This window comes from Kryptolebias marmoratus, linkage group LG21, assembly GCF_001649575.2.
Source record: "Kryptolebias marmoratus isolate JLee-2015 linkage group LG21, ASM164957v2, whole genome shotgun sequence".
Classification (NCBI taxonomy): domain Eukaryota; kingdom Metazoa; phylum Chordata; class Actinopteri; order Cyprinodontiformes; family Rivulidae; genus Kryptolebias; species Kryptolebias marmoratus.
The window spans coordinates 18,514,435-18,539,253 of NC_051450.1; the positions used below are offsets into that span (position 1 = coordinate 18,514,435).

General features: G+C 40.4%; 1 protein-coding gene across 3 annotated transcripts in view; it reads left to right on the top strand.

Annotated features, from left to right (window-relative positions):
• LOC108243164 (myosin VIIA and Rab interacting protein) overlaps positions 1 to 24,819 on the top strand; it is a 98,284-nt gene that overhangs the window by 28,195 nt on the left and 45,270 nt on the right. For all 3 annotated transcript variants that reach the window (XM_017428439.3, XM_017428441.3, XM_037973295.1), the window contains exon 3: positions 21,996 to 22,217. In XM_017428439.3, the coding sequence (XP_017283928.1) occupies positions 21,996 to 22,217 (222 nt within the window). The remainder of the gene's footprint in view (positions 1 to 21,995; positions 22,218 to 24,819) is intronic.

Genomic DNA, 24,819 nt, shown 5'->3' on the forward strand with positions numbered 1-24,819 from the left:
CCCGACCCCGGATAAGCGGAAGATAATGGATGGATGGATGGATGGATGGATGGATGGATGGATGGATGGATGGATGGACAAACAGACACTGATAGAGACAGGCATAAACAGAAGGTGATGATAAATAAGTACAGTCAAGCCGGAAGCTTGTGCTTGTTATTGTTTATCGTCTCATTTGCTCCTGTTTTAATTTCCAGCAGTGTCCCTGATTATAGATGAGTTCACACACACACACACACAGTTTGGTTTTTACATTTCTCATGTGAAAGAGTTTCAGGGTTTCTTGTGTTTGCCTGACGTAGCTGATCACAAATTAAAGTCTGTTCTTACGCAGGAAATAATCTCCCAGAGCTAAAACTCCAGTCTCTGCCTGGAGTCAAACCCAGGCAGACATTTATTCCAGCTTGCTTTAATGAACGGCGAGCACAGACGGGTTAAATGAAGTGGAATACGTCTCGGTGGTTGTAATAATTAGCAGGACAGCTACTGGACGGCTCCAGGTGAAGGTTTGATAAAGCCGGTTATTGCCGGGCCGGCAGAAGGAGATGACAGGGGAGGGGAGCGGAGAGGATGTGGGTGAGGAGGAGGGAAATAATTAGCAGAGCTTGTCCTTGCAGAGATTAAACACCGATTTAGGAGTGCGCTCGGTGGGTGCGCGGAGTTAAATCAGCTGCTCTGACGTGACACTCGGGGACTGGGTCACTGCACTGCAATGCAGCAGCTCGGCTCCGTCGTTGATCCCGTGGACGTCTAAACGATTGACCGGACGAGTTTGATCCTGAAGCGTGATCCATGTGTGCAATATTTCACCTCAGTGCCGAACACTGATAAACAGCTTTCATTAACGCCGCAGAAGGAGGTTGTTGTTTTTCTGTGTTAGCTTCAAAAGGAAAGATGGATTTTCTTCACTCCTCCGGTTTGTGCGCCTTGTGGCCTGCAGGCTGAACGCTCCAATAACTGCGCCTTCATGCCTTGATGCTTTCTGTTTATTAGTGCTCAAACTAAATCTCAGTTTTGTCTGATCTTAAAAAAGCTGGTACCACTCGCTATTATGTAATGTTCACATTAATAACTTTAGGCACTTTCTTTGAACCACCTTCTTCATTTAAAACTTTCGATTTGAATGAAAGAACAGGAGCACTGATGGATACTTAAAAAACAATACATCAGATATGTTTTTCCTTCAAGGGACTTCTTGATTATTAGAATATCTTTTCTATTTTGTTAAGAAATGTTTTTCATATTTGCAGAAGCAGCAGCTCAAACACCAAACAGATTCATGGTAAACAAGTGTTTAGCATCACAGTGTTTATTCATCCTGATCCATATTAGAACAAAGATTACTTCATCAATGGACTACTAAAGATTACACTGAGAGTCCAAAAAAATTAACTTAATGGTCTTTATTGTTCACAAAGTACAACTTTTCTCATGAGCTTGTTGTTTTAGGTTGTATTACCCCAAATATGGCAGGTTTTGTAGTATTCAGGGGTTACAAATGAAATGCCTCGAGTGCTAGATTTTATAGATTTAGTAGTCTTTGACTTCAGTCTGAGCTGCTTTTGAGGGTTGTTTATCTCTGATCTGTGGCTGATACAATATGTATGTCAATATGCTGCCAATAATCTGATCAATTAAAGATAAATGGGCAGCAAAAACTGATATGATCCAACTTTTAATACACTTTACCCTTTATTTATGATGCGATTCAGCTTTTTAATCTAGATGCAAATAAACCAATCTTTCAAACAGCAGATGCTCTTTAAGTAACTCTGCAATGAGTTGGAAAATGCATTTTCTTTATAACAAATAATAAAATATAAGCTGAGCTTTTCTTTCTGGAATATGGACACGATCAGGGTGAAGCACGCTTTCAGTGTTTGTTGCTGTTCATGCCGGCGCTGCTGCAGTTCTTGTCTTCATCAGGAATGAGAAACCAAACCAGCGAAACAGAAGAATAGTTGTTTACCAGAGGAAGTGAAAACAGGAGATCTGTTATTATTATAGATTATTTCACTTTTCTGCTGTTTTTTTAAGTGTGTGCCTATAGAAACAAACCTACTGCAGACTCTTTGGATTAGATTTTATTGGTACAAAAGCTTAATAAAGCAATGCATCTTTATTTTATACTAAAACTGCATCTGCCCTACCAGTCACAATCACATGAGTTGGTTAATTTTCACATCTTTAGCATTTACCCACATTCCTTTAGCGATGAGTATTCAAATGTGTCCTGGTTCACACAGAGATGATATGCTGATGGATTTTTAGGTCAACAATGAACTTTTCATCCTTGAAAGTAGAAAATTATGCCCCGTTTTATTTATAAATCCAGCAGTCCCCCATTGTCTCTTGAGACACGTTAGCTTAGACACTTACTATAAAGCTGTGCATCTACATATTTCTTTCTGCGCCAAAATAAAAGAATCTGTCGGCCTGAAATTCAGAAGGCAACACATTTCAGCTGTGTCTCCAAGAAAATGTAATAACTTTTTAATTTATTTTAAGGAAATGTAACTGGGACAAGACTGCTCATAATTAAATGTAAGAATTAATGTTAGTAGAAGTACTTGTGTGCACGTCACTGACGCCAGTCACCTTTTTTAATTTCATTGAGGTTTGTAAATGTGATTCTTCCATCAGTTAAAACAAAAACAAAAGTTATTTCTGAATATAAAGCAGCCATCATTGTACATATGCTTAGTTGAGGATAAATATAACTTCTCAAAGATGAAACTCGTCAGTGTTGAGTTGCTTTTCCCCAGCGGCCACGATTCTGTTTTATCTCTAAAGACTGAAATGTTTTCCTTCTTTTTTATCCATCTCGGTGGCCTCTTCAGGGAGAAGTGGATTTCAAAGATTTAAATTAACAAGGCAGGGGAGTCTCAGTGTGGAGACACAGCTTAATGGAAGAGTACTTCTTACTGCTTTGTACAAACAGCTCTGAATAAGCAGGAGGGGTTCGGAAATCTCAGTTTTCTCTGAAGACTCCTGCACAGAAAGTGTGAGTCAGTCGGAAAAGTTGTAAATTTCCTTAAACATCTTTTCGGTCTCGACTCAGCAGGATTCAGACATTGATTATTTGCTGCTAATTGTTGAAACACAAACGCTTTCACTCTCCACTTGTGCTTTTCGTGGATGAGCTTGCACCTTTGCTTCCAGACTGTGGAAAAACCGATGCGTGAAGGAATGCATATAGCTTGGTGCTTTTCATGCCAGAGGTTTGACAAATGGCAACGTTTTTTAGCCAAACCTTGAAAATACCGTGATGCACGATCTCATTCGATAGATACAAGACGCCACGGTCAGAGTATGTGTTATAAATAACTCTCAGCTGCAACAACACCGAATTTTACTACAATATCTGTATAACTGACTGGGTTGCATCCATTTTTTGTTGCTTAATATCAGCTAGCTTTTGTGTTCTTATTGAATTGGATTGGCTCCAAAAGTTAATTAGTTGTAGATGTTTATCCAATGAACACTTCTTGAAAGTTTCAACAAAATGTATGCAGTGGTTCATGACATATTTTGCTAACAGATAGACAGGATTAATGTTTTGAGCAAACATCTTGTGCAATAAGTACTATTTGGAGTATGTTTTGTGAATGACTCAGCTACAACCACACCAATTTTTCTTGCAATATCTGTAGAATTGACTGAATTGAAGCCATTTTTGTGCTTTCTAATGGGAGTCGGCTGTGGCAGCCATCTTGGATTGGGTTGGTTCCGAAGGTTAATCAGTTGTAGAGCAACATCCAATGACTATTTCCTGAAAGTTTCATTACATCTGTTCAATCCTTCATGAGGCATTTTGCTAGTACACAGACACAGTTATGAAAATTATCATTTGCCTTTTAGTGGTGGGCGATTAAAAAAAATTATAACTATTTTTTCTTTTAGATAATTCCCTTTAAAATGTCTGTACAGCAGAGACATTATGATTATGTAATAAATTATGAGTCATCGTCTTGTTTCTGGTTGGTCGCTACATGACATGAAGACTGAAGTTGTAATTTCATGGAGGCAGTTCCCAAGGTAACAATGAACAAAGTTGCAGTCTCTACTTCCTGCTGTTGGGTTACACTGTAATTTATGGCCTCGTTTTGTATTAGCGACACATTATTATCCTCGCTCTCAACCTGGTGTTGTGTCGGCATTTGTTATTCTGTCTTCACTCACAGTTAAAGCTGCATGAATAAATTAAGTCATTTTTTTTTGGCTTACGGAACATTAAAGTGATTTATAGAACAGCCAAGGACAAAGCAAACTCTTACAGACATATGGCACAATTACAGCGCAGCTGAAGTCACGTCTTCCCGTGGAAAAACACAGGAAGATGTGATGTAATGAGCAAGATGTGTAACATAATCTCTTCATGTCGCCGTTTGTTCACACACTGCCTTTCTCCTGTTATCTCCCCTTGGTTATCTTTTATTCCACTCCTTGCATTTTGGACTGTCATTTTAAACCAAATTCCTATGCTGTAGTCGTAATTCATAAGCTCAGTGGGGCCTATCTGCTGGTACTTTATTGTTTTGCACTTGCGGCGAACAGCAACGGCTGAGATTTTGTTTACGACAAGCTCCAAGGAGGCCCACATGTTCTGCTCTGTTCTGTGGGGGCTTCCATTGGGATAACTATATATTACGGCATTATTACAGACTAGAGATGCTTTGAACTACAATTGCAAGTTCTAGCAGAATAAAAGCAAATAACCTTGGTGGCACTCTCCCTGAATGAGAGCTGCAAGTTTGACAGGCTGAGCGTGGAAAGTGAAGGATTCCACTGTTGGCAATGGATTTAAGCTTTTATATTTCTTGTTGTAGTTCTTTGTTAAGTCTGTCTCACATATACAGGTGCACAGGAAGATGAATACTGCAGGGGTGGTTGGTTTCCTGGCACAGGAAGTCCACAAGTAGGGTTTGGGTCGCGGCTTTGGGAAGGGCCGTTCTTGAAGCTTAATGTTGGCATTCATTAATTCAGAAACCAGTTTTTTGTGCTAGTTAGTGAACTGTGAACAAGTTTCAACCATCTAGCAGTTAAAGGGTTTAGAGGTAGTTTCTTTTTCAATCCACTTTGTGCAATGCACCAGTTCCACAACATGATGCTGCCACTGCCATGCTTCATAGTTGGGACAGTCTTGAAAGCCTCACATTGACTTTAAGCTTGTCTATTCATCCATTTTCTTTACCTGCTTCTTCTTTTCGGGTCACGAAGAGCTGGTGTCTATCTCCAGCGGTCACTCTGCAGGAGGTGGGGGACACGCTGGACAGGTCGCAAGTCCATCACAGGGACACATAGAGACAAAGGAGACAAACAACCATTCATGCTCTCACTCACACCGAGGGACAGTTTTAGAGTCACCAATGAACCTAACATGTTTTTGGTCTGTGGGAGAAAACGGACCACCCAGAGCAAACCCACGAATGCACAGAACTTCTAGTCATTGTGCTCAAACAGGTCAACTACTGGCGTTCCAGTAGTTTCCAGGTCATGGCAGGCTTGAGCCTCGATGGGTTCTGGGTTGTCCCCAAACATCATAACCAACTTCCTCTCCTTCATAGACCTTCACTGAGCTTCTTGGACTTCCCCAGTTGTTCTGAGAACAGGTCAATCATAATCACTAATGAAACATAAACAGGCCTTGGCCTCGTCAAGTTAAGACATTCCCAAACCTTCAGCACCACTTATTAAATGATTTACGTGATAGTATGGATATATTTGCCCCTGTGTGGATAGAAGAAAATTCACAATAAACTCAGACTCGTTCATTCGGTTCTTGTTTTTAAACATCATTGCACATGTGTGTGGTGTAATCATTCCACGCTGGAAAAAGAAGGTTCCAATAAGCCATTAAAACCCCCAAATTAATGACGATCCAGCCTTTGATGAGTGGATGTAAACGTCTGACCACAACTGTATATATCTTTCAGCCCCTCCCTGGCTGTAGTCACAACAACGCCCTTCCTCCCATATGAATGTCACAGTACGTTTCTCCCACGACTCTTAAGACTGAGCTTTACAGATTTAGTTTCTTCAAACAAACCAGGCTATGCTAAGCTAATTGAGTGCTGGTTTTAGCTTCCCAATTAGCATGCAGGTTTCTGGTTTTGTAAGAAGGTAGCATGCATTTAAATCTCTCATCTTAAAGAAATGTGAGGGTTAACAATTGACAGAGTAGATTATGGAGGTCAAGTTGATCGCTGTGTGTGAATCAGACTCTGTCCAGAAATATCAGGATGTGTTCAAATATAAACATTGTGTTAATAGGGAGGCAGTAAGGTTAACTGGAAACATAAAAAATAAAATCTTAAACAGAGTGTACGTAAGTCTCGAAAGCATGCCCCTTAATTAGCCGCTCGTCATCTCCGGCCCTCCTCCACCAGCCTGTCAGTCATTTCCTGTTGCCACGACAACAGTCACACCTACTAACAAGACTGGCTTCGTTTTAATTTGTGAGGAGATTCGGGATTATGAATGCGTCACAGTGAAACGATAAGCTACTTTTTCCCAGCACTTGTCTGAGCGGGTCCTTTACATTCGGCACACACAGAAAGAATTAATTATTTTCTGTTATAGGATGTAGAGATGTCCAGGTGTCTCTTAAAGAAATCGCTTGCTGACATTTTTATATGTTTCACTTCGCAGCCAAAACGCTCACTTTGCACGAGGCATCATAATGTTCCAGCTAAGTCCGTTTTAATGGAGGATTATTGTCTGGATAAGGATCGGTTTATTATCAAACTGCAATGCATTTCATCCTAAATATGTTTGCACAAAATGTCAGAGATACAGCTCCGTGTGTCTGTGTCAGGAAGCAGTCAGTCCTGCTCTGACTCATCCATGTGTGCCGTATGCTGAAATCACACGCAGTAACACAAACGCTGGTTTTCCAAATGTTTCTCTTTTTTTTTTTTCCCTTTTTACCTCTGCTCTTTAAAATTTCCACTTTTACTGCTGTCCACCGTTTCTCTTCATCTGTTTTCCCATTTTATCATCAGCCTCCCCCCCACCCCCCACCGCCTGCTGCCATCTTTAACTCCTACCACAGCTCGTCGTCATTGCTGCCCTCCTGTCATCGCTGCCTGTCAGGGAGTCTGTGGCTGCAGGCGTCAGTGACGTCCTCACTTCGCCTGTCATAACACCAAAACTTTAAGCATTAGCTCCTCGACAAGTTGCTTTTTAACAGCTTTCCTGTCTTTTAATTTTTCGCTCACGAGATGATCTTAGTTTAAAAGCATGAAAGGCGGCGGGTGATATGCATTCTAGTTTTTTATTTTAATTTAAATGATCCCTGATGAGATAATTGGAGCCAGATCTGCACACATCGTCTGAAACTATTTGAGCTTTTCATTTGCAGGGACTCATAACTTTCTCCGCCCTGGTTTGGACCAGCCAGGTTAATTCTCATTGAGCTCAACCAGACTCTCCGGGGAACAGGCTGCCGTGTGCACGTGGTCGCTGGCGTCTATGAACCGCTCGTTTTGATTGTCCTGGAGTTTCTAATGAGGATTTATCACTGCAAATTAGGAACAGCTCGTTCGCAGACAGGTCAGATCTATTCTGAGCGATGAAGTTATATCATTTACGTACGACTGTGTTGCAGAAAATCCATTTTAATGACAAACGGAGGAAAGAAAGCTGCTGAACACACCTTGTTTTTAATCATTTTTAAACTTACTACAAAGCCTTAGAAACTGTAGCGTAAAAACTTAATGAATTCAGTCCTGCCTTCTGCTGATTCCTCTGGGTACAGATTCACAGCACAGTTTTTAATGATGTTAGTTTCTGCGGATCAAAAATTAATTGCGCCTGGTTTCTATTTACAAGCCGTGTTGCCTTCTGTAGCTTCTGTTGGCTCAGGATGCGCCTTAATGCCTGCATACTGTCATGTTTTAAGGTTATCTTTAGATGCAGCTGAATTGTTGAGGAGTCAAACCCCTGACCAAATGTCCCACTGTGCAACTTGTGTCTCAGATAAACACATTTATCTCGTTAGCAGTATTTTATTTCATTTTTTTTAATGAAATCTACCTGTAAAACCTAAAGGATTCAGCTTCATTTATTAGGTTATCCATGTCAGATTAATTCATCCCTGGAACTGATGAAAGAAACAGCTTGAAGATGCAATACAATTTAAGTTTTGTTTTATTTAGGCACTTAGGGCTGTTACAGACACAATATTTAGACATTTTACATAAATACACGAATGCGTTCATATCCATGATCCTGCCTTCACCTGGTTTCACTACCAACAGACATCAGGAAGATGAAGTCAGTATATTTGACCGAGATCAGATCTTTTTATTGTAGGATTAAGATTGGAGTTAAAAATAAAGTTGTTCATTCTTTGTGTTTTTTCTTCTTAATGTTGGTTATTACAGCTATAGTTTTAATGTTTAACTTGTGTAACTTATGAGTTTTTCCTCTAAATCACCACTGCAGCTACACTTCTTTTTAGTTTCACCACCTTGTCTTTGCATTTCTGAAAGTATCTCAAACAAAAGCAGAAATGTCTCCGGTTTTTGAGTCTCATGAACAGAAAGTTTTGGTGACTCGATGTTTAAAGAAGTGTTTTCTTATATGAAGGCTGGTGTTACAACCCCAGGCATTATTCCCTGGGTTCCTGTTTGTGTTTTTCCGGTTCCCAGGTGATTGAGAATTGATTGAGAACTGGAAGCAGCTGCCCAAGACTTCCACATGTTATGTTTTCTTTTGGTCTGATATTGTTAAAATGTTGTCCAAACTTGAAAGATGTGGTGATTGTTTCACACCGGATGCCCTTCCTGATGCAACCTGCAGCCTCAGGATTGCAGCCTCCAGGCCGTAACGCTGGTATAACGTCCAATAAAAGGTGTTTTCAGCTGCGTTTGTCTGAATTTAACGAAGGATGGCGCAGATCCAGCTCAGTTTAGCCTTGTTTTAAACATGCAAGTATATTTCATTTTTTACCAGTTTTTCCAAAACTGTAAAGAAAAGAAGTAGCAGTGATGTTAATGTTGCCTTTCTATAACCAACAGCAATAAAAATCTTTTTTACACAGTAATGCAAGACCTAATATGGCCATTTCCTGCTCTTTATTTAATTTTTGTGCCATATGCCACGATGGGCTTTTATGTATGAGTTAATGATTTTGGTGAAATCTCTCTTTGACTTCCAGCTCGTGTTTATTAGCCAGTAATTTTCCATTTTTTTGGAGGCACTGGCGTTTGTTGGCAACCCGAGACGGCTGATGGCAATCAGTCAGAGAGATAAATGGCTGCCATCGTGGCTGTCTGTTCGGTTGAACGTCGGGGTTGTTAAGGTTGACGCTCGCTCGTGGTGAAGTAAACACACAGCGTGGCCTTGCATACAAAGCGCCTGCCAAGTCTCAGATCTCGACTGATTGCAGCACCAGTGTGAACGGGCTGAGTGTGCGGCAGAGCGAGAGAATGTATTGTAATTACAAGGAGTCTCGGTAAGGTGTGTAATCGCAACGTGTTTGAGAGGAACACTGCTGAAAACTATATTTAATCCAACAGCACATAGTGATTAAATGGTTTAATCAAACTAATAAAAGAACATTTCGTGGGAAAGTGATGTTCTGACGCCCCATAAACCAGCAATTATATGAGTGTAGCCTACTTGCAACATATACTGTCAGTGTTAAACCTAACCCACATACTGGGGCACCAACCTGCCTGAAAGATCCATCCTTCTGCTCCTTAATAATCTGCAGCATCGCCTGCGTGTCAGAACCAGGCAACAAATGAAGGGAATGGATGAAGTGTCAGGACTGTCACTGCTGACACCGGACTTTATTACTTTATTAGAGAGTTACTAAAAAAAAAAGAACACCCAGGGACAGTCCATCCCCAGCTCTGCCTTCGAGCCAATTCCAGCCAAACCTGAGTCTTGTTGTGTAGATTTTGCATGAATATTGTTCATATCAGTACAGATTTTCAGCTGCAGAAGGTGAATGAGTGGCGCTGGGTGAAATAATGTTAAAGAAGAAAAGCAGAAGATCTAATCTTAGTCTGACTGTGTGATAATTGTCGCCTGAAGTTTAAAATTGTGTTACCAAAATGTTTCATGAACGATTGAACGAATTTTAAAGAAAGTAATCATCAGGTGAACATCAACAACTCTTTAACTTGAAGTCAAACCATTCAAGATGGCTGCCACAAACAACTGACCTAAAAAAAGGCTATAACTTTTACAGATAACCTAAAATCTGATGTGGCAGTAGCTGAGAGTTGTCCTCATCTCAACATGAATGAATTTTCTATGATGAAACGTGACAAACTTATAGCTATTTTGGTCAAATCTTTAAAATAACATAATTGCTCATCTGTTAGTCCTCTCAGTATGTTTTAAGGATGACTCTCAGCTACTACCACACCAGATTTTACTTCAATATCTGTAAAATTGCCTGAGTTATAATCATTTCTGCTTGCCATGGTGATTAGCTGTGGTATTTTGTTGTATTTTGACTCATATCGTCATCTGTCTACTCACAAAGATCTTAAATCTTTTTATTATTTTGTATTATTTATTGCATCATAGTATATTTAAAAATAAAATCGAATGTTTCAGACATTTGGAGTCTCGCTGTGTTTGTATGGAAGGTATAAGCAGGCCAATGAATCGCATCCATGCACTGATTTGATTTATTCAGAGTAACTGTTAAAAAGTGCATAAATGCCTTTTCAGATCCTATTTTCAAGCCTACTCTGGGTGTTACTGGTCCGCTGAATGTTTATACTATCTGACAGGCTCCACAAGATGCAGTGCGAGTGTCTTTATGTTGACTCTATTGATTTGCCTTGTGCACTAAATTATCATAAATCCAATATGCATGTCTGTTTGCTGTTAGTTGTGGAAAAGGCTTGTTGGCTCATCACTCCTGATCTCACAGCAAACAAGGTCGCACAGTCAGTCATTAGCATATTTTTTATTTTTTGTATTTATTTCTCACCTTATTATGGTCTGTCCCTGCTGCTTTTCTTGTTTGCATTTATGTATTTTCCAGATTTACTCAGCCACTTTAGTCAAAATGTATATAATGCTCATAAACTGGGCTCCCTCCTCATTAGCACTTAGTGTAACTCTCACATCCAAAGTTCTCTCCAGCTGCGAATAATAACCTTTTTAAGACCCCGATTGATAGCTTTTACCTCTCTAGTAAATACTGTATTCCTTCTTATTGTTCCTGAAACTCCAGTGTCTGCTGCGGACCTGAGTGGACGATACGAATCCTCCAGGCGATAACCAAACGTAACCGATTGGTTTGACGTGTGCATCGATGCGGGATGTAATACAAGTGCCAAAACTGTCATTGATGCACATTGATACACTTATCCCCAAAGACTTCCTACAAACTGGTTGTATCAGAGGAATTATGTCTTTACAACGATGATGTTACAGCTGCTTATTGACCCTATTCTTCAAAAAACCCTGAAGGCTTCCATCGGGCACGTCTGGTCTTCAGCGGCCTTACAGTATATTACATATGAAGTGATTCCTAACGAATGTAGAGGTTTTATTCCCAAAATGTTAACCATGGGTAGCACAACTTGCTCAGGAAGAAGTTGCCACTGTCAGTTTGTAACTTGTATTGATTTGTTTTCCTGTTTGGGAAGTCTTGTTTAAAGGTACTGTAATATCATAAAAACCAATCATTAATCGTTGGTTAAATTAAAAAACTTTTAAGTCAGGGATGTCAAACTCCAGGCCTCAAGGCTCCACTGTCCTGAAAGTTTTAGGTTTTTCTGCTCCAACACACCTGATTCAAATGATTCAAGTTCTCCAGAAGCACGTCCACAAGTCATTCATTTAAAGCAGGTGTTTTAAAGCAAGAACACGTCTAAAACATGCAGGAGATCGGTCCTCGAGGAACGGAGTTTGACACCTGTATTCTAAGCAAAACTTTGAATGGCTGGCAGCTACCACATGTGTTTGTTTACCTGCAGAAACAGCCAAAGTGAATGAAAATAGGTCAACAATTGTGACGACTATGAAGGAGCCACTCGGGATCAAGAAGTCTGACAATTTATATGCACTGGTACGCATTTATGCTCAGATTTGTTGAGTAAAGTAAGCAAATGGAAAGAAGTTAGGATGAGACGGTAAACTTATCAGTCTGGAAGAAGTGTCCTAAAAGCTGTGTGTGTTTGAACGCCGAGTGCTGTCTTTATGACGCTCCACCGCCCTGCATAATCCTCGGTATTTATTCTTGACAGTTGTCTTACTTTTGCCTTTTTCTTTCCTTTTGCGTTTAGCAGCAGACTCGCTCTTATATTTCCACCTAAATGTTGCCTCCAAGATTCTACGCTTTTACCAATATCAGGATAAATGGACTCATGGGACTCTGTATTTTATTGTAGTTTCATTGCAAATAAATGTGTAAATTTCCTGTTTGTGTCAGGAATGTTTTGCTGTTTCTGGAATAAAAAACAGACTCAACACATCAGATCACAAAGCTCTGATCTGATGTGAACAGTTGTCTTCTTACATTGCTGATTGCGAACAATCAACCAGGATTTTACATCTTATACTCAGTGTTTCTCATACCTGAGAGATCTACATGATGACTCTTACAAATCAGATGCTGTCATTCTTAGAAGGAATGCGTGTTGCCCGTCACGTTGCCCACAAAGACCCCATGTGGTCAGGTGGTGCTCAGAGCGGGTGTTGGGAATGACTCCCAGCTACAACCACACCTAGTTTTAGCTCAGTATCTGTAAAACTCAATGAGTTATAACCAGTTCTGTGTTTGCTCAAGTCAAATGGCTGTGTCGAGCATCTTGAATCAAGTTGACTCCAAACGTTAATGAGCTGTAGATGTACATCCACTGATTTATTTCATCTTCATCTTCACCCATCTATTGGTTTATGAAATATTGCCTGCCTTTCACGGCGGCAGGCTATTAAAAATATGACTAAAGTGGTACCCCTAATCCCTTTAATCATCACAATGTACCTGCTGAATGATTTAAAGTTTTATTCTTTATTTTTTTTTCACAATCTTGTACATTTGTCACAGTTTCAGAGCATTATAAGGCTATCATCTGTATCCTCGGCCCAGTATGGAGCCCCTTTTGTCTCCTGAAACAGAACCATCCCTCCTCATCTCTGCTTGAATCAGCCCTCATGTTCATCTCATCCGTTCTCATTTTTCACTCCTCATTTTTCGACCCTCGTCTTCAGATCAAAGGAGAATTCGGCGCTCCTCCACGGCTCTCTGTCTTCGCTGCTGCAGAAGTAGCCACTCGTTCCCTGGCGACTATCTGAGACCTCGTCTTTACATGTAGCTGTGACTTCCTCTCACACCTGGAGTCCCTCCAGCACGGCTGAAGCTAAAGCGCCACCGAGTCGCAGTCTGTGTGGCATGATTACAACCAGAGTAATCACCTGATCCTCAGCTGAAGGAGCTAAAACTTCTCATGGAAATGCTTTGAAGCACTAAAAGCTCACGTCTGTCTAATCTAACAATTAGATTAGACAGACATGTTTGTAAATGTCATTGAAGCTGCAACACTTTTGGATTTAAAACTTTGTCGAGACATTTGATGTTTTGAGCCCTTCTTTCACCCTTAACACCTCTCAAAGTGCATTTGACTCGCTGCTAGATGCATTCTTGTCACGTAAAGTTTGATTTTTCAGCACGAATGAAAATTATTCAGCACTGAAAAGAGCATTTTTTACCTGTCACTGTGGACTGTAAGGGCTGCCGCTGTCAATATGAGATAGAGGTAGAGAAATGGAACTAATGGGTTTTAGCCGGAGTATCAGATGAGGAGGCTCTGAACGATGGAAGGAGGTACGGTTTGAAGGAGATTAGTGTGTTTGAGGATTGAAAAGTAGAATATGGATTTTGTCCATTTAAAAAAAAACTGCAACCAAAGAAAAACTTGCTTTTTTGGGTAGTGAGAATTCCTATGTGTTTTACTTCTTTAAAGGGTTAAAACAATACAAGAAGGTAAAAAGGGTACAACTCAAAGTTATTTTTGGATATTGGTGAGTTTTTAGCTTCCATATAAGTGTGAGAAAATAACACAGCCTCTCGCTCTTTATCTCTTCCTCATTTTCTTGCATAGTTGTCATGTGGCCAACGCTTTCTGATTGGATACACTATCAGCGCAGCGCACATTTGACTTGGATTGTTTCCCAAAGCGAGGGCTCATTACTGGCCTGTTGGATAAGAGGAGAAGTCTCCCCGCAGCCCAGAAGATTTCATGTCTGCCACCGATCCACCAGCAGGAGCTGAAAGGAGGGGAAAAAAGGAGCAGAGGGCTGCTCTGATGTTTGAGGCTCTGCGGGGAGTAAGCCACGGCTCGCTGCGACGATGTCAAAGTTTAAACTGCCCTAAGCCACCTGGAGGAAAATCCGTGTGAAGAAGAGCGCACGTGATCCAGCACAGAAACGCAGCTGACACAGAAAACCTTAAAAAAGCAAAGAAAGACTTGTCAGGAATGGAAAATGAAAACCTGAGGGAAAATGCAGTGAGAACGCTGAGTGCTGAATGACTGCTGAAATGTGCTGAAGAATCTGAAACTGAGCTGTTCAAGCTAAAACCAGCAGAACAGTAGCTGAAAGCTAAATGTAGCAAAAGGCTAGCTAAATGGTAAAGTGGCAAATGGCTAGACGTTCAAAGCAGCAAAAGGCTAGCTAAAAGGGCTAAAAGCTACAAACAGCTGAATGGTAGATGAAAGTAAATAAAGGTAAATAATTACAAAAAACAAGTCATAGCTCATTGAGGAGATGGGTGCTGAAGGTGTTGAGATATGAATAGGTTAAATATCATACAGTAAGTAAAAGTAGTTGGACTGCAACAAATATACAAATAATAAAAAAAAACACCAACAGGAAAACAACAGTGTGAGCAGCAATCACACAATGAGTTAAAATTGAGCGTGACTTCTTTTTAAACCACTGATAGCTCGATAATCTGCCAAGAAGCGGCGTGTAATTGATTCTTCTCCTGCGTGCAGCCTTCATTAATTGCACTGACTTTGCTGTAAAGCTGTGGATAAACTCAACATTAAAAAACCATTCAGCCATGTCAATATTAGCTCTCCCAACACGACTACGCGCTCGCTGGAAGAGCTAAATGACTAAATGCTAATGCAGATAATATTAGCTTTAAGTGCTCTGGGAATCTCCACAGATCAGGTGAATTATTTGAGTTAAAGGATTGTCTAAGCCGTGAATTGAACTGATTAGAGCACCGCCTCGTGAACATTTGACATTTTGTGCAGCTGCTGAATTTAAATGGGTTAATCAGTCGTGGTATATTCCACATCATCACGTGATTTTTATGGCTGCTTGACTTTTTGAAAAATATCTGTTGTTTTACTAAGGCGTCTCTTTGCTCAGCAGGCTGAAAACCTGCGTGTGTGTGAAGAACTGAAATGTGTCTGAAATGTGTAAAAGAAAAGACTGTAGAAGCAGTCTATTCATGGGTTGTATCTTTAGGTTGCATGTGCCACTTTGTATGCGCCTACAGTTGTTCGGCATCCCAAACAGGAAGCAGAGAAGAAGGAATATCCTGAATATAATTATGTGACCTACACACACAATAGTATCAGCATTAGCAGAAGGTTGGCTCATTCAAACAGAACGCCGCTGCTGTTCTGATAATTGGAGCTGTGGCATACTTCTCACATTTATATTCCTGCTGTGAAGGTAAAACGAATGTGTTTGTGTTTGGCTTTTTTTTTTTGAGCCGTCACTTTATGTGAGGAAGAAACAGCGTTTGGAGCCGCAGCGGCTCCACATAAATCCCTCTGTGGTCACCTTGAGCTTCTCGTGCACACTTTAGATTCTGATAGACAGCTGGTCTCAAAGAAACAGGAGACATATTCTGCATTAGAAGAAGAAAAAAAAAAACCACCAGTCTGCCTTTTATTCATCACACGGTGCAGATGAGAAGCAGACAGATTCAGCAGTACAGAAGGAGAAGACGGCAGCGTGAATAAAGCTCCTCTTTATTCACGCTGCAGATGATTGAACCTCAACAAGGTCACCACAAAAAGACCAACAGCATGCTGCAGCTACATTCCTTTGCAAAATCTGTGCATTAAATATGTTGTATTGAAGGAATGCATATCACTCACCACCTACTAGGCCAGAGCTTTGGACTGAGATCAAATGTTGTGAAATAGAGTATGTGTTCAGGATGACTCTAAGCTACTACCACACTGACCAAGGCATTAGCTACGGCAGCCATCTTAAATTAGGTTGACTCTAAAAGGTCATCAGCTGCAGGTGTACATCCAGTGATTACTTCCTGAGAGTTTCCTTAAAATCTGTTGAGTGGTTCCTGAGATATTTGCTCAAAAGCAAAAACATTACTGCCTCTTGCCTGGGACAGTGGGGGATAACGAGGGTTGTCTCGAGGCTTTTGTACAGTACTGCATATACTTGAAATATATGACCAGCGCCTGCAGTGACCACTGAGATCACAGTGCTTGGAGTGGAGTTGGCATTTATTTTGGATGAACTGTATAACCCAGCTCAACCCTACTGAGATTAAAATAAAAAAAATCTGCACTTTGATTTACTCAGCGTTTGCTCCTATTTTTTTTTTTTTCTTAGAAAATGCAGTTTGAATGCACACATGAGGCAAACCTGCAGCCACACACTCCCCACAGAGTGCAATAAATCACTCCAGGCTGAATCACACCAGAAAAGAGGAAAAAAAGAAACTCCTAAAATCCCCCACCTTCAATTAATACCATATTAAGCTCTTGGAAAGGCTCTGATCAATGCGCAGTTAGCTACTGTACAGCTGAAAATGCACAGATCAATAAATGAACGCACATGAACACTTTTAAACTCAATAACACATTCTTATCAGTGAAGAGTGCTCCATAATCCCTCCGCCTCAGAGCTGGATGAGCTGCTGCTGAACAGTAGATGGTGGTTTTGTTGGTTTGCAGTTTAAAGTGCTGGTCGAAGACTTTTTAGTCCAGTCCCTTTTACCACAATCCTCTTTTCAGCACACATGTGGGTTAAATACAACAGTCCTAATATTATACTTCTGTTTCTCCTTATTGCAGTGTGACGCTCATCGTTCACCTTTTATAGTCAAATAAACACTCAGCATGGATCTTCTGCTACACTGTTTATGAACAGTTTTTTGTTGTTATGCAGCTGACTAAGTCAGAATCGACTTCCTATTTAACGAGCATGAACGTGGAAGGCACAGCTCTTATACGGAGCATCCTAAGTGTTTGTAACTATCTGAGTAAAGATTACAGTTTGGAGATATTGGTGTAATGTCGTACTGTTAGAATAGTGTTTATAATGAGTTCAGCTAACTGCATAAATACAGTAAAAGCAGCAGGTTTGGGTGAAGTCCTTCAGGAAATACAACATGTATTTAGTGACATTGGGCACTAATAGAATTAATATGGGTTAAATAATCCAAGTGAGTCTGAAAATACATTATTTTTAACACTTATAAGCACCATTTTATTTGTTGTGTCGTGTTACTTTAAAAACTTGCTACTTTTTTAGATAGCATGTTGTTACTTTTAGCTTATGTTTTCCTAGTTTTATTCAGCATTTTTCTACTTTTAGCATTAAGTTAGCATTCTGCTACTTTCAGATTTGAGCTTGTTTGGCCTCGTTTAGCTTTCAGCTAGTGTCTCGCTGATTTTAGCAAAACACTTTTAGTGTTCTGCTCTGTTTAACTTTTAGCCAACGTTCTGCTCCTTTTAATTTGAAGAACTCTGTTTCAGCTTTTTCTGGAGCACTCAGCGTTCATTTGGACAAAAACTAAGTCCTCCAGTCAATCACTGCAGTCGTCTCAGCTGTAGTAAATATAAACACTAATCCAGAGTGAAATATTTCAGACCTTTTCTTCTATTCATTACATTTAGTTCTGCTGTATGGTCCGCGTCCAGTACGTTCCTGTAGAACCCAGTGCCGTTTGCCGCGTTGAGTCATAATTCTCTCATGGTATTTAAAATGCAAATAATGTGCTCCATAACTCAAGCCTTCCTTCCTTCCTTAATGTCGGCGTGATTAACGGCAGCAGCTTGTGACAAATTAGTAACAGCAAAGTTCTGCGGGGGCCGAAAGTTTCGAGCTCCCAAACTCCTGATTTGAAAACTATTGATTATGCTGATGAGTCGCTGCAGCGTGTAAATGTGGACGGTGCTGTGGGTTCAGCAGGGGACACAGGCTGAATACTGATTCATTTTACATCATGATATCAGAACTGGTTGATTTACAGGATTTAATGAGATGCAGAACATTTCTGGCAGTTTGTCATTTTCAACCGAGGATCCTTCATTCACTCTTTCTCCACTCGTTTGCCAAAACGGCTATAACTTAGCCAAATTTACAAATATTTAGCTAAGATTTAGTGTGGTAGTAGCTGAGAGTCCTCCCTAATACATAGTCTGTGATCAGAATGTGTAAGATTTAGTTTCAAGCTTTCCTTCAAGGATCGCTTCCTTTTTATTCTTATTTTTCACCATCCGACTTTTTCTCTTTTTCGCTCTCTGACAAACAGGTAGATTTAAGTTGAAGTTGATTTATGTAAATACCAGTCTTGTAGTTTTTTTATATATATATTAAAGCGTCTTACAGCCGAGACAGAAAACAAACAGTTGCAGTTTTTTTAAACACATCTTGGCCTTTCAAACGCAGCTTCTTTGCTCAGCACTTAACCAATAAAGCCTGAACTCAAAAGGAGTTATTTAAAGTACATATATTTACATTTTTTGCACATACAGCATTAAGAATAACTAAAATTTATTCTTGTCAATGTGATTACTGTTAAATAAGGTGTTGTATGAGGGACAGTTTATGAAGCGTTTCCTGAATTAATTAAAGTTTGTAACAAAACTAAGAGTATAAAATTGAGAATATGAGGCTGCATTCAGGTAGAAGTGTGATTTAAGTATAATTAGATGAAATCAGGGTCATTATGACTTGTCGACTTAGCATGTTGCTTATATTTTACGCATCTGAATCCTTGATTTGGATGTGTAAAATACAAGTTGGATCTTTTATGAAACAAAACAAATAAAACAAATAAAAATATGGTTTATTTTTGCTGCGCAGAGGTTTTAAACGTGCAGAAAACGAAATCTTCATTGCAGTGTCTTTGTGTTTCTGCATCAGTATCTATGTGCCACACTCTACCCCCACATCCATTTCCTCACGCCACCCTATATGAAACAGTTTGTTCATCTTGTTAATACGCGGCGTGTAATGATGCATATGAAAAGCAATCAGCGGAGCAGCAGAGAGTGCGCTCATGGAGCAGCACTGATGACTTCAGAGGGGGGGCAGGAGATTGAAATGCCCCCAATGGAAACACATTTCACCCTGGAAATTTACAATATGCTTCATTCAGCACATTTGTCCGCCATGCACCAAATATTTAATGTATAACTCAGATATTTAGTGCAGGTTTGGGGTCTTTTGCTGATGCGTGGATCATGTTTCTTGCATCTTTTCTGCAGGTGTGTGTTTGTGGGATCAGCGAAAGCCCAGTAGGTTGTGGTTTAGCTGTGAGCAGTGTAAAAAGGAGCATTTTAAATAATTTACACGCTGATCTCCTTCTCACACCTCACCGGCAGCAACATCTCAATCTCTGCCTCCATCTGCGACGCCTGATGGCTGCTCGAGTGGACGGGTGTGTTGCGCACGCCTCCTCTCCGTGTTATGGAGTTGGAGACGATTTGCATCAGTGCCGTATGAACTGCTGACGATGACTGCTTTATGACATAAATAAAAAAAAAATCACTTATTTATATTGTCTGGTCAGCGGAAAACCCACAGGAAAAAAAAATACATGCATAATTTACATAGCTGCTTTCCAAGTTAAAAAAACTGATTATAGCTTTGATTTTCCTGCCTTTCTTTCTTTTATTTAGGCTTTAAAAGACTTCTGGACACCAATATAATCAGCCTTCCACAGATATTATTCTGCATGTATGTTTATTTGATGATACAGTTCACTAAATAGCTCATGAACCAGTGTTTGGATTATAAAGAAACTCCAAAATGATCAACTTTTGGAGTTAACTCGATTCAAGATGGCTACCACAGCTAACCAACACTAAAAATGGCTATAGGTCAGTCAGTTTTACAGAAGCTGAGCTAAACTTTTGATGAGATTGTAGCTGAGAGTCATTCATAACGTTCTCTGAGTGTGACATGTCACAATATTGCATGAGATGATGTTATTTTCAAAGTTTGGTCGAAACAGCTCCATCTTTTATCAACATTTAATGATCTAGCATGAAAAGCATACTGTTCTGATTTCCTGTCACATTATATAATGCATCAAATGTTACAGTTCTATATTGTACAACTTGTTTTGTTACAGGATCCCCTCTACGATCCTGCGGTTCAGTCGTCTGAATCATTCTCTGAACTGAGACTCTTTTCCTTCCCTTCTGTAGTTTAAAGCTCCAGTTGTTTGAACTTGTGCCCAAACGACTCTCTTGTGTGAGTGCATTAGCTCTACAGTGAAGGGGAGTATCTTTTTTTTTTTCCCCCTCTCAGACTCGCTTCAGGCTGTACTCTTATCAAACTTTAGTTCCATTTGTGCCAATTTAGTGCTGTAACACCTTTAGTTAAAGAGTACTCGGAGGTAGCAGACGCGCGCTGCCTGCCTGCTCTCCTCGGCTGTGGTTTGACTAATGCAGGAAAACAAGGCATGACAGGTCCCGCCAAATTGAAATGTCAGCCATCATGTTAATTCCACCGAATGGGTGTACGAGGGGGAGAAACAGGGAAAGAAACGGGAAGAAGGAAATTGTTTTCTCTCAAAAAAAAACTCTGACCCGTTCTGCTTTCCTCTGTGTTGTTTTAAAGCTGCTCGCTGAAAAATCACAGAGCGGATAAAAAAAAACATGAAGTAAATCTGCATAATATTTTCCACATATCGGTGGTTAATGTGTCCTTAAATTAGAAGTTAATAAGCAACATTTGTGACTGAATGGCAATGATCTTGTTTGTTTACCTACGGAAACAGCCGAAGTGGCTGAAAACAGGTCAGACTCTCTTTTCCTTGTCCATCGTATTTGTTTACCAAGTCAGATGATTCCTTTGTTTACGCTGAGTGCAGACCCGCATTTCAGAGTTGCATATCAGAATATCTGGAAAACTGCGCGATTAAACGCTTTCAAATTGCACCATTTGATATAGTTCGGGGTAAGCTTTTTTTCATTTCATTTATTAGACAGGAAAAGGTTAAAAACATTACAGTTTTTCAGCGGGTTCCTGTTCTGCAGCAGAGAAAAAAATCCATCCACACAAGATCATTCACATAAATTCAGCATAGACAATACAACACAACAATAAAAATTAAAATAGAGCAAAAAAGTCAGTGATTACAAATGTAATTGTCCAACAAGAAAAGTCTGCATGTTTTTCTGAAAAGTGATTCTGAGCTGATTGATCTAATGCTCAGAGGGAAACTATTCCACGCCTTAGTGTAGATGAAAAAAAGGACCTCTGACCATAGGTGTTTTTATAAGAAAGAACTCGAAGCTGTTCTGCCGAGCTTGATCTAGTGTTTCTCTGTAGGTTCATAGTTGGTACTAGAACTGTCGGTGCTGGTGAGACATTATTATGATTTTTTTAACTGAAAGTAGAACCTGATAGTATTGTTATAGACATAATTGTCAAATGTCAGAGCATTCAATCTAGACAGGACTGTACAATGATGAGTCCAGCCTGGAAGTCTACAGTGTTATTGTTATTTTGCAATAAGTTCCTTTTAATTTCAGTGGATCGGTGTAAGAGCGGTAGAACCAGAGAAGACCGTGACCCATTCTGCTCCCCTCTGTTTTGTTTTAATGCCCTGCACCCTTTTGAATTTTTCCTTTTACTGCAGCTTCTCTAATTATTCCGTATCGCCTACTGTGCCGGTTTTCCCTCCCTTCCAGCTCCACCAGACGCTCACCACCCTCTCGCTGTCTCTCCCCCCCTCCCCACCCTCTCTCCCTCTCTCTCTCTCTCTCCCTCTGGGTGTCTTTCAGTGAGATGAAGCAGGAGCTCGCGGAGGAAGGCAGCAGATGCTCCATCCTTTCCAAGCAGCACCGTTTCAACGAGCACTGCTGCATCCGCTGCTGCGCGCCCTTCACCTTCCTGCTCAACCCCAAGCGCCAGTGTCTGGACTGCCGGTACAACGTGTGCAAGAGCTGCTGCACCTACAGCAAGAGGGACAAAGCCTGGCTCTGCTCTGCGTGCCAGAAGGGCAGGTTAGTGTTTTCACTCAGCACAGACCGGAGGAATGAATGGGGCGGTGGGGGGACGGCACGCGGCAGAGATACGACTGACCGGAGGACACTGAAGTGGAGTGGGGAGGATTAATTTGAATTTCTTTGTGGAGAGGGAGGTGATAAGGATGGAAAGATTGTTGAAGGAGACAGATGAGAGAGGAAAGGTGAATGAATGAGTGCAAAAGGCAGAGTGGCGAGTCCTTTAAGGGTTTTCTTCGGGGATCTTGAAGGAATTTGTTTTTCTTCTTAAAAGAACAGATTTATTTTTTTATTTAACAACGTTTTTGTCAGAAAGGTCAAATAAAAACAACTATTGAAGGAAATCAAATGAAAAATGAGGTTAGACATTTGTACACTAAGAAATTTAATGATTAGACACATTTATCTTTTTTGCCTTTGTGTAATATTTTTGACATATGTAAAAATGTCTTTGTTTTTTTTCTTGCTTGCCCTCTGATTAACATTCTCGTTGAATGTCAAGACTTGGAGAAAAAATGGTCCAAATATAATTTAAATGACCGAAGATCTTCAGAGGAGCAAAAGAGGAGAATGCACTGCAGCTGGTTACATTTGCAAATGAACCATGTGTGTGTGTGTGTGTGTGTTTGTTCATGCATGTCTGTCCAAAGCCTTGGGAGTTGTTCCGGTGCCCCGACTCTCCACTGGGTGAATGTTAATCTCTCTGTGACGAGGTCCAGAATATGCTGCAAAGTCGAGCGTTTGAGTCCATTTGAAAATAAAAAGAAACATTGAAGGGAATCAAATTCGGAGATGTTCAAACTTTAAAAATACGTTTTATGTGTAATACAAGAAAATCCTTTTGGTATCAGAGCTTTTTCTGTCTGTTTAAGGTAAGAGTGTCTGTCTGTTACTAAAATATCTCATGAACCGTTCGAAATATTTCAATGAGGCAATCAGGAAATAATCACTGGATGTACATTTACAGCTGATTAACCTTTGGAGTCAGCCCAATTCAAAATAACAGCCATCTGACCTTAGAACACCAAAATGGCTGTAATTCAGTCAATTTTACAAAGATGTTCATAGCTGAGAGTCATTCTGAACATCTTCTCCGTATCACATGAGCTCATGCATGATGTTGTTTACAAGGTTTGACCGAAACGGCTATAAATCCGTCCTTTCTCAGGATCATTTCTGTTTATAAGTCTGATATAAACGGTGGCGGGTGATATGCATTCCTTCATTCCTTCTTTTTATTTATTTCCTCCCCTCATATTACTACAAATATATCTCTGTAGTGATGTTTAGAAGAAAATCTGCAGGTGCAGAGGTGGTGTGATTTGATTTCACTGATAAATGGTGGATGACAGAGTGACTGGAGGTTTCAGAGCCAACACCGCACACACACACACACACACACACACACACACACACAGTCCCCCATTTCTTTCATTGATTTTTGCTGTACAGTGTGATGAGTTAGACCTGCTGCTCTCAGTCCTGGTTATAAAACAGGTGAGAGGGAAGAGGAAAAGAGGAGGAGGAAGGAAGGGAAGGAATGATGGCCGTCAGAGGTGGTATGGATCATCATTCCCCTTCGCTCCCTCCTCCTCGGCGTGTGTCTTTCTGCTGAAGGCGCCGTGATGTTCTCAGATTGAGACACAGATGGGCCTGATGTCACGACACTGTTGCTTACAAGCTAATTTAAATACGCCGCTTTTCATTAGCGCCTTAAACGAGCTTAAACCTGGTTTTAGTGGGAGTTATTTTCTCCGACTGGAGGAATTTACAGCTTGTAGACGTAGTTTTGAAAATTTGTTTGTAATGGAATCAATGGCTGCAAAGAAAAGATATTGATCTGATGCTAAATAGATGGCAACTGTAGTACAGGAAGACCGAAGAGAAGTCATTACGCTGAAAAATGCAACACTCATGAGGTAATTATTGCTCGACGCCATGAAAGGAGGCAGTCATGTATCTGCCTGTGTCTGTTAGCAAAATATTTTATGAACCACTGGACAGATTTAAGTAAAAGTAGTCACTGGATAAACATCAACAACTGATTAGCTTTTAAATCCAACTCAAACCAAGATGGCCTCCACAGCTAATAATCTTATCAAACACAAAAATGCCTATAACTCAGTCAGATTTACCAATATGGAGCTACAATGTGACATGATAGTGCCTGAAAGTTATCCCTATCAAATACACCAAGTGTGAACAGCTCAGACAAGATCTTTTTTTTTATTTTGGCATTCAATGCAGTGGGTAATATATCAAAACCTGCAAAATGAAACAAGTATCCTCCCTTCCTTTGCTGGGTTTGGGTTCATTTTTTGAGGAAATGCTGCTAAATCTAAAATGCTAATTTATTTCACAGATCACCAAACGATCTCATTGACATGCGCCGGTTGTCCGTCAGCGTTCACTGTGGCGCGGCCACGCTGCTCACAAAGCGTGATCCATCGAAGGAAAGCAGATTTGTAATCACCCCGCGCATGGACACACTCACAGGCTGAAGTCACCCGCTCACACATGGACGAACGCATGCCCGTCCATTCAGATCCGTTCTTGCAAGCAATTTGTGAGAGCATGCGTTGATTGTGTGGTGAATCTCTAA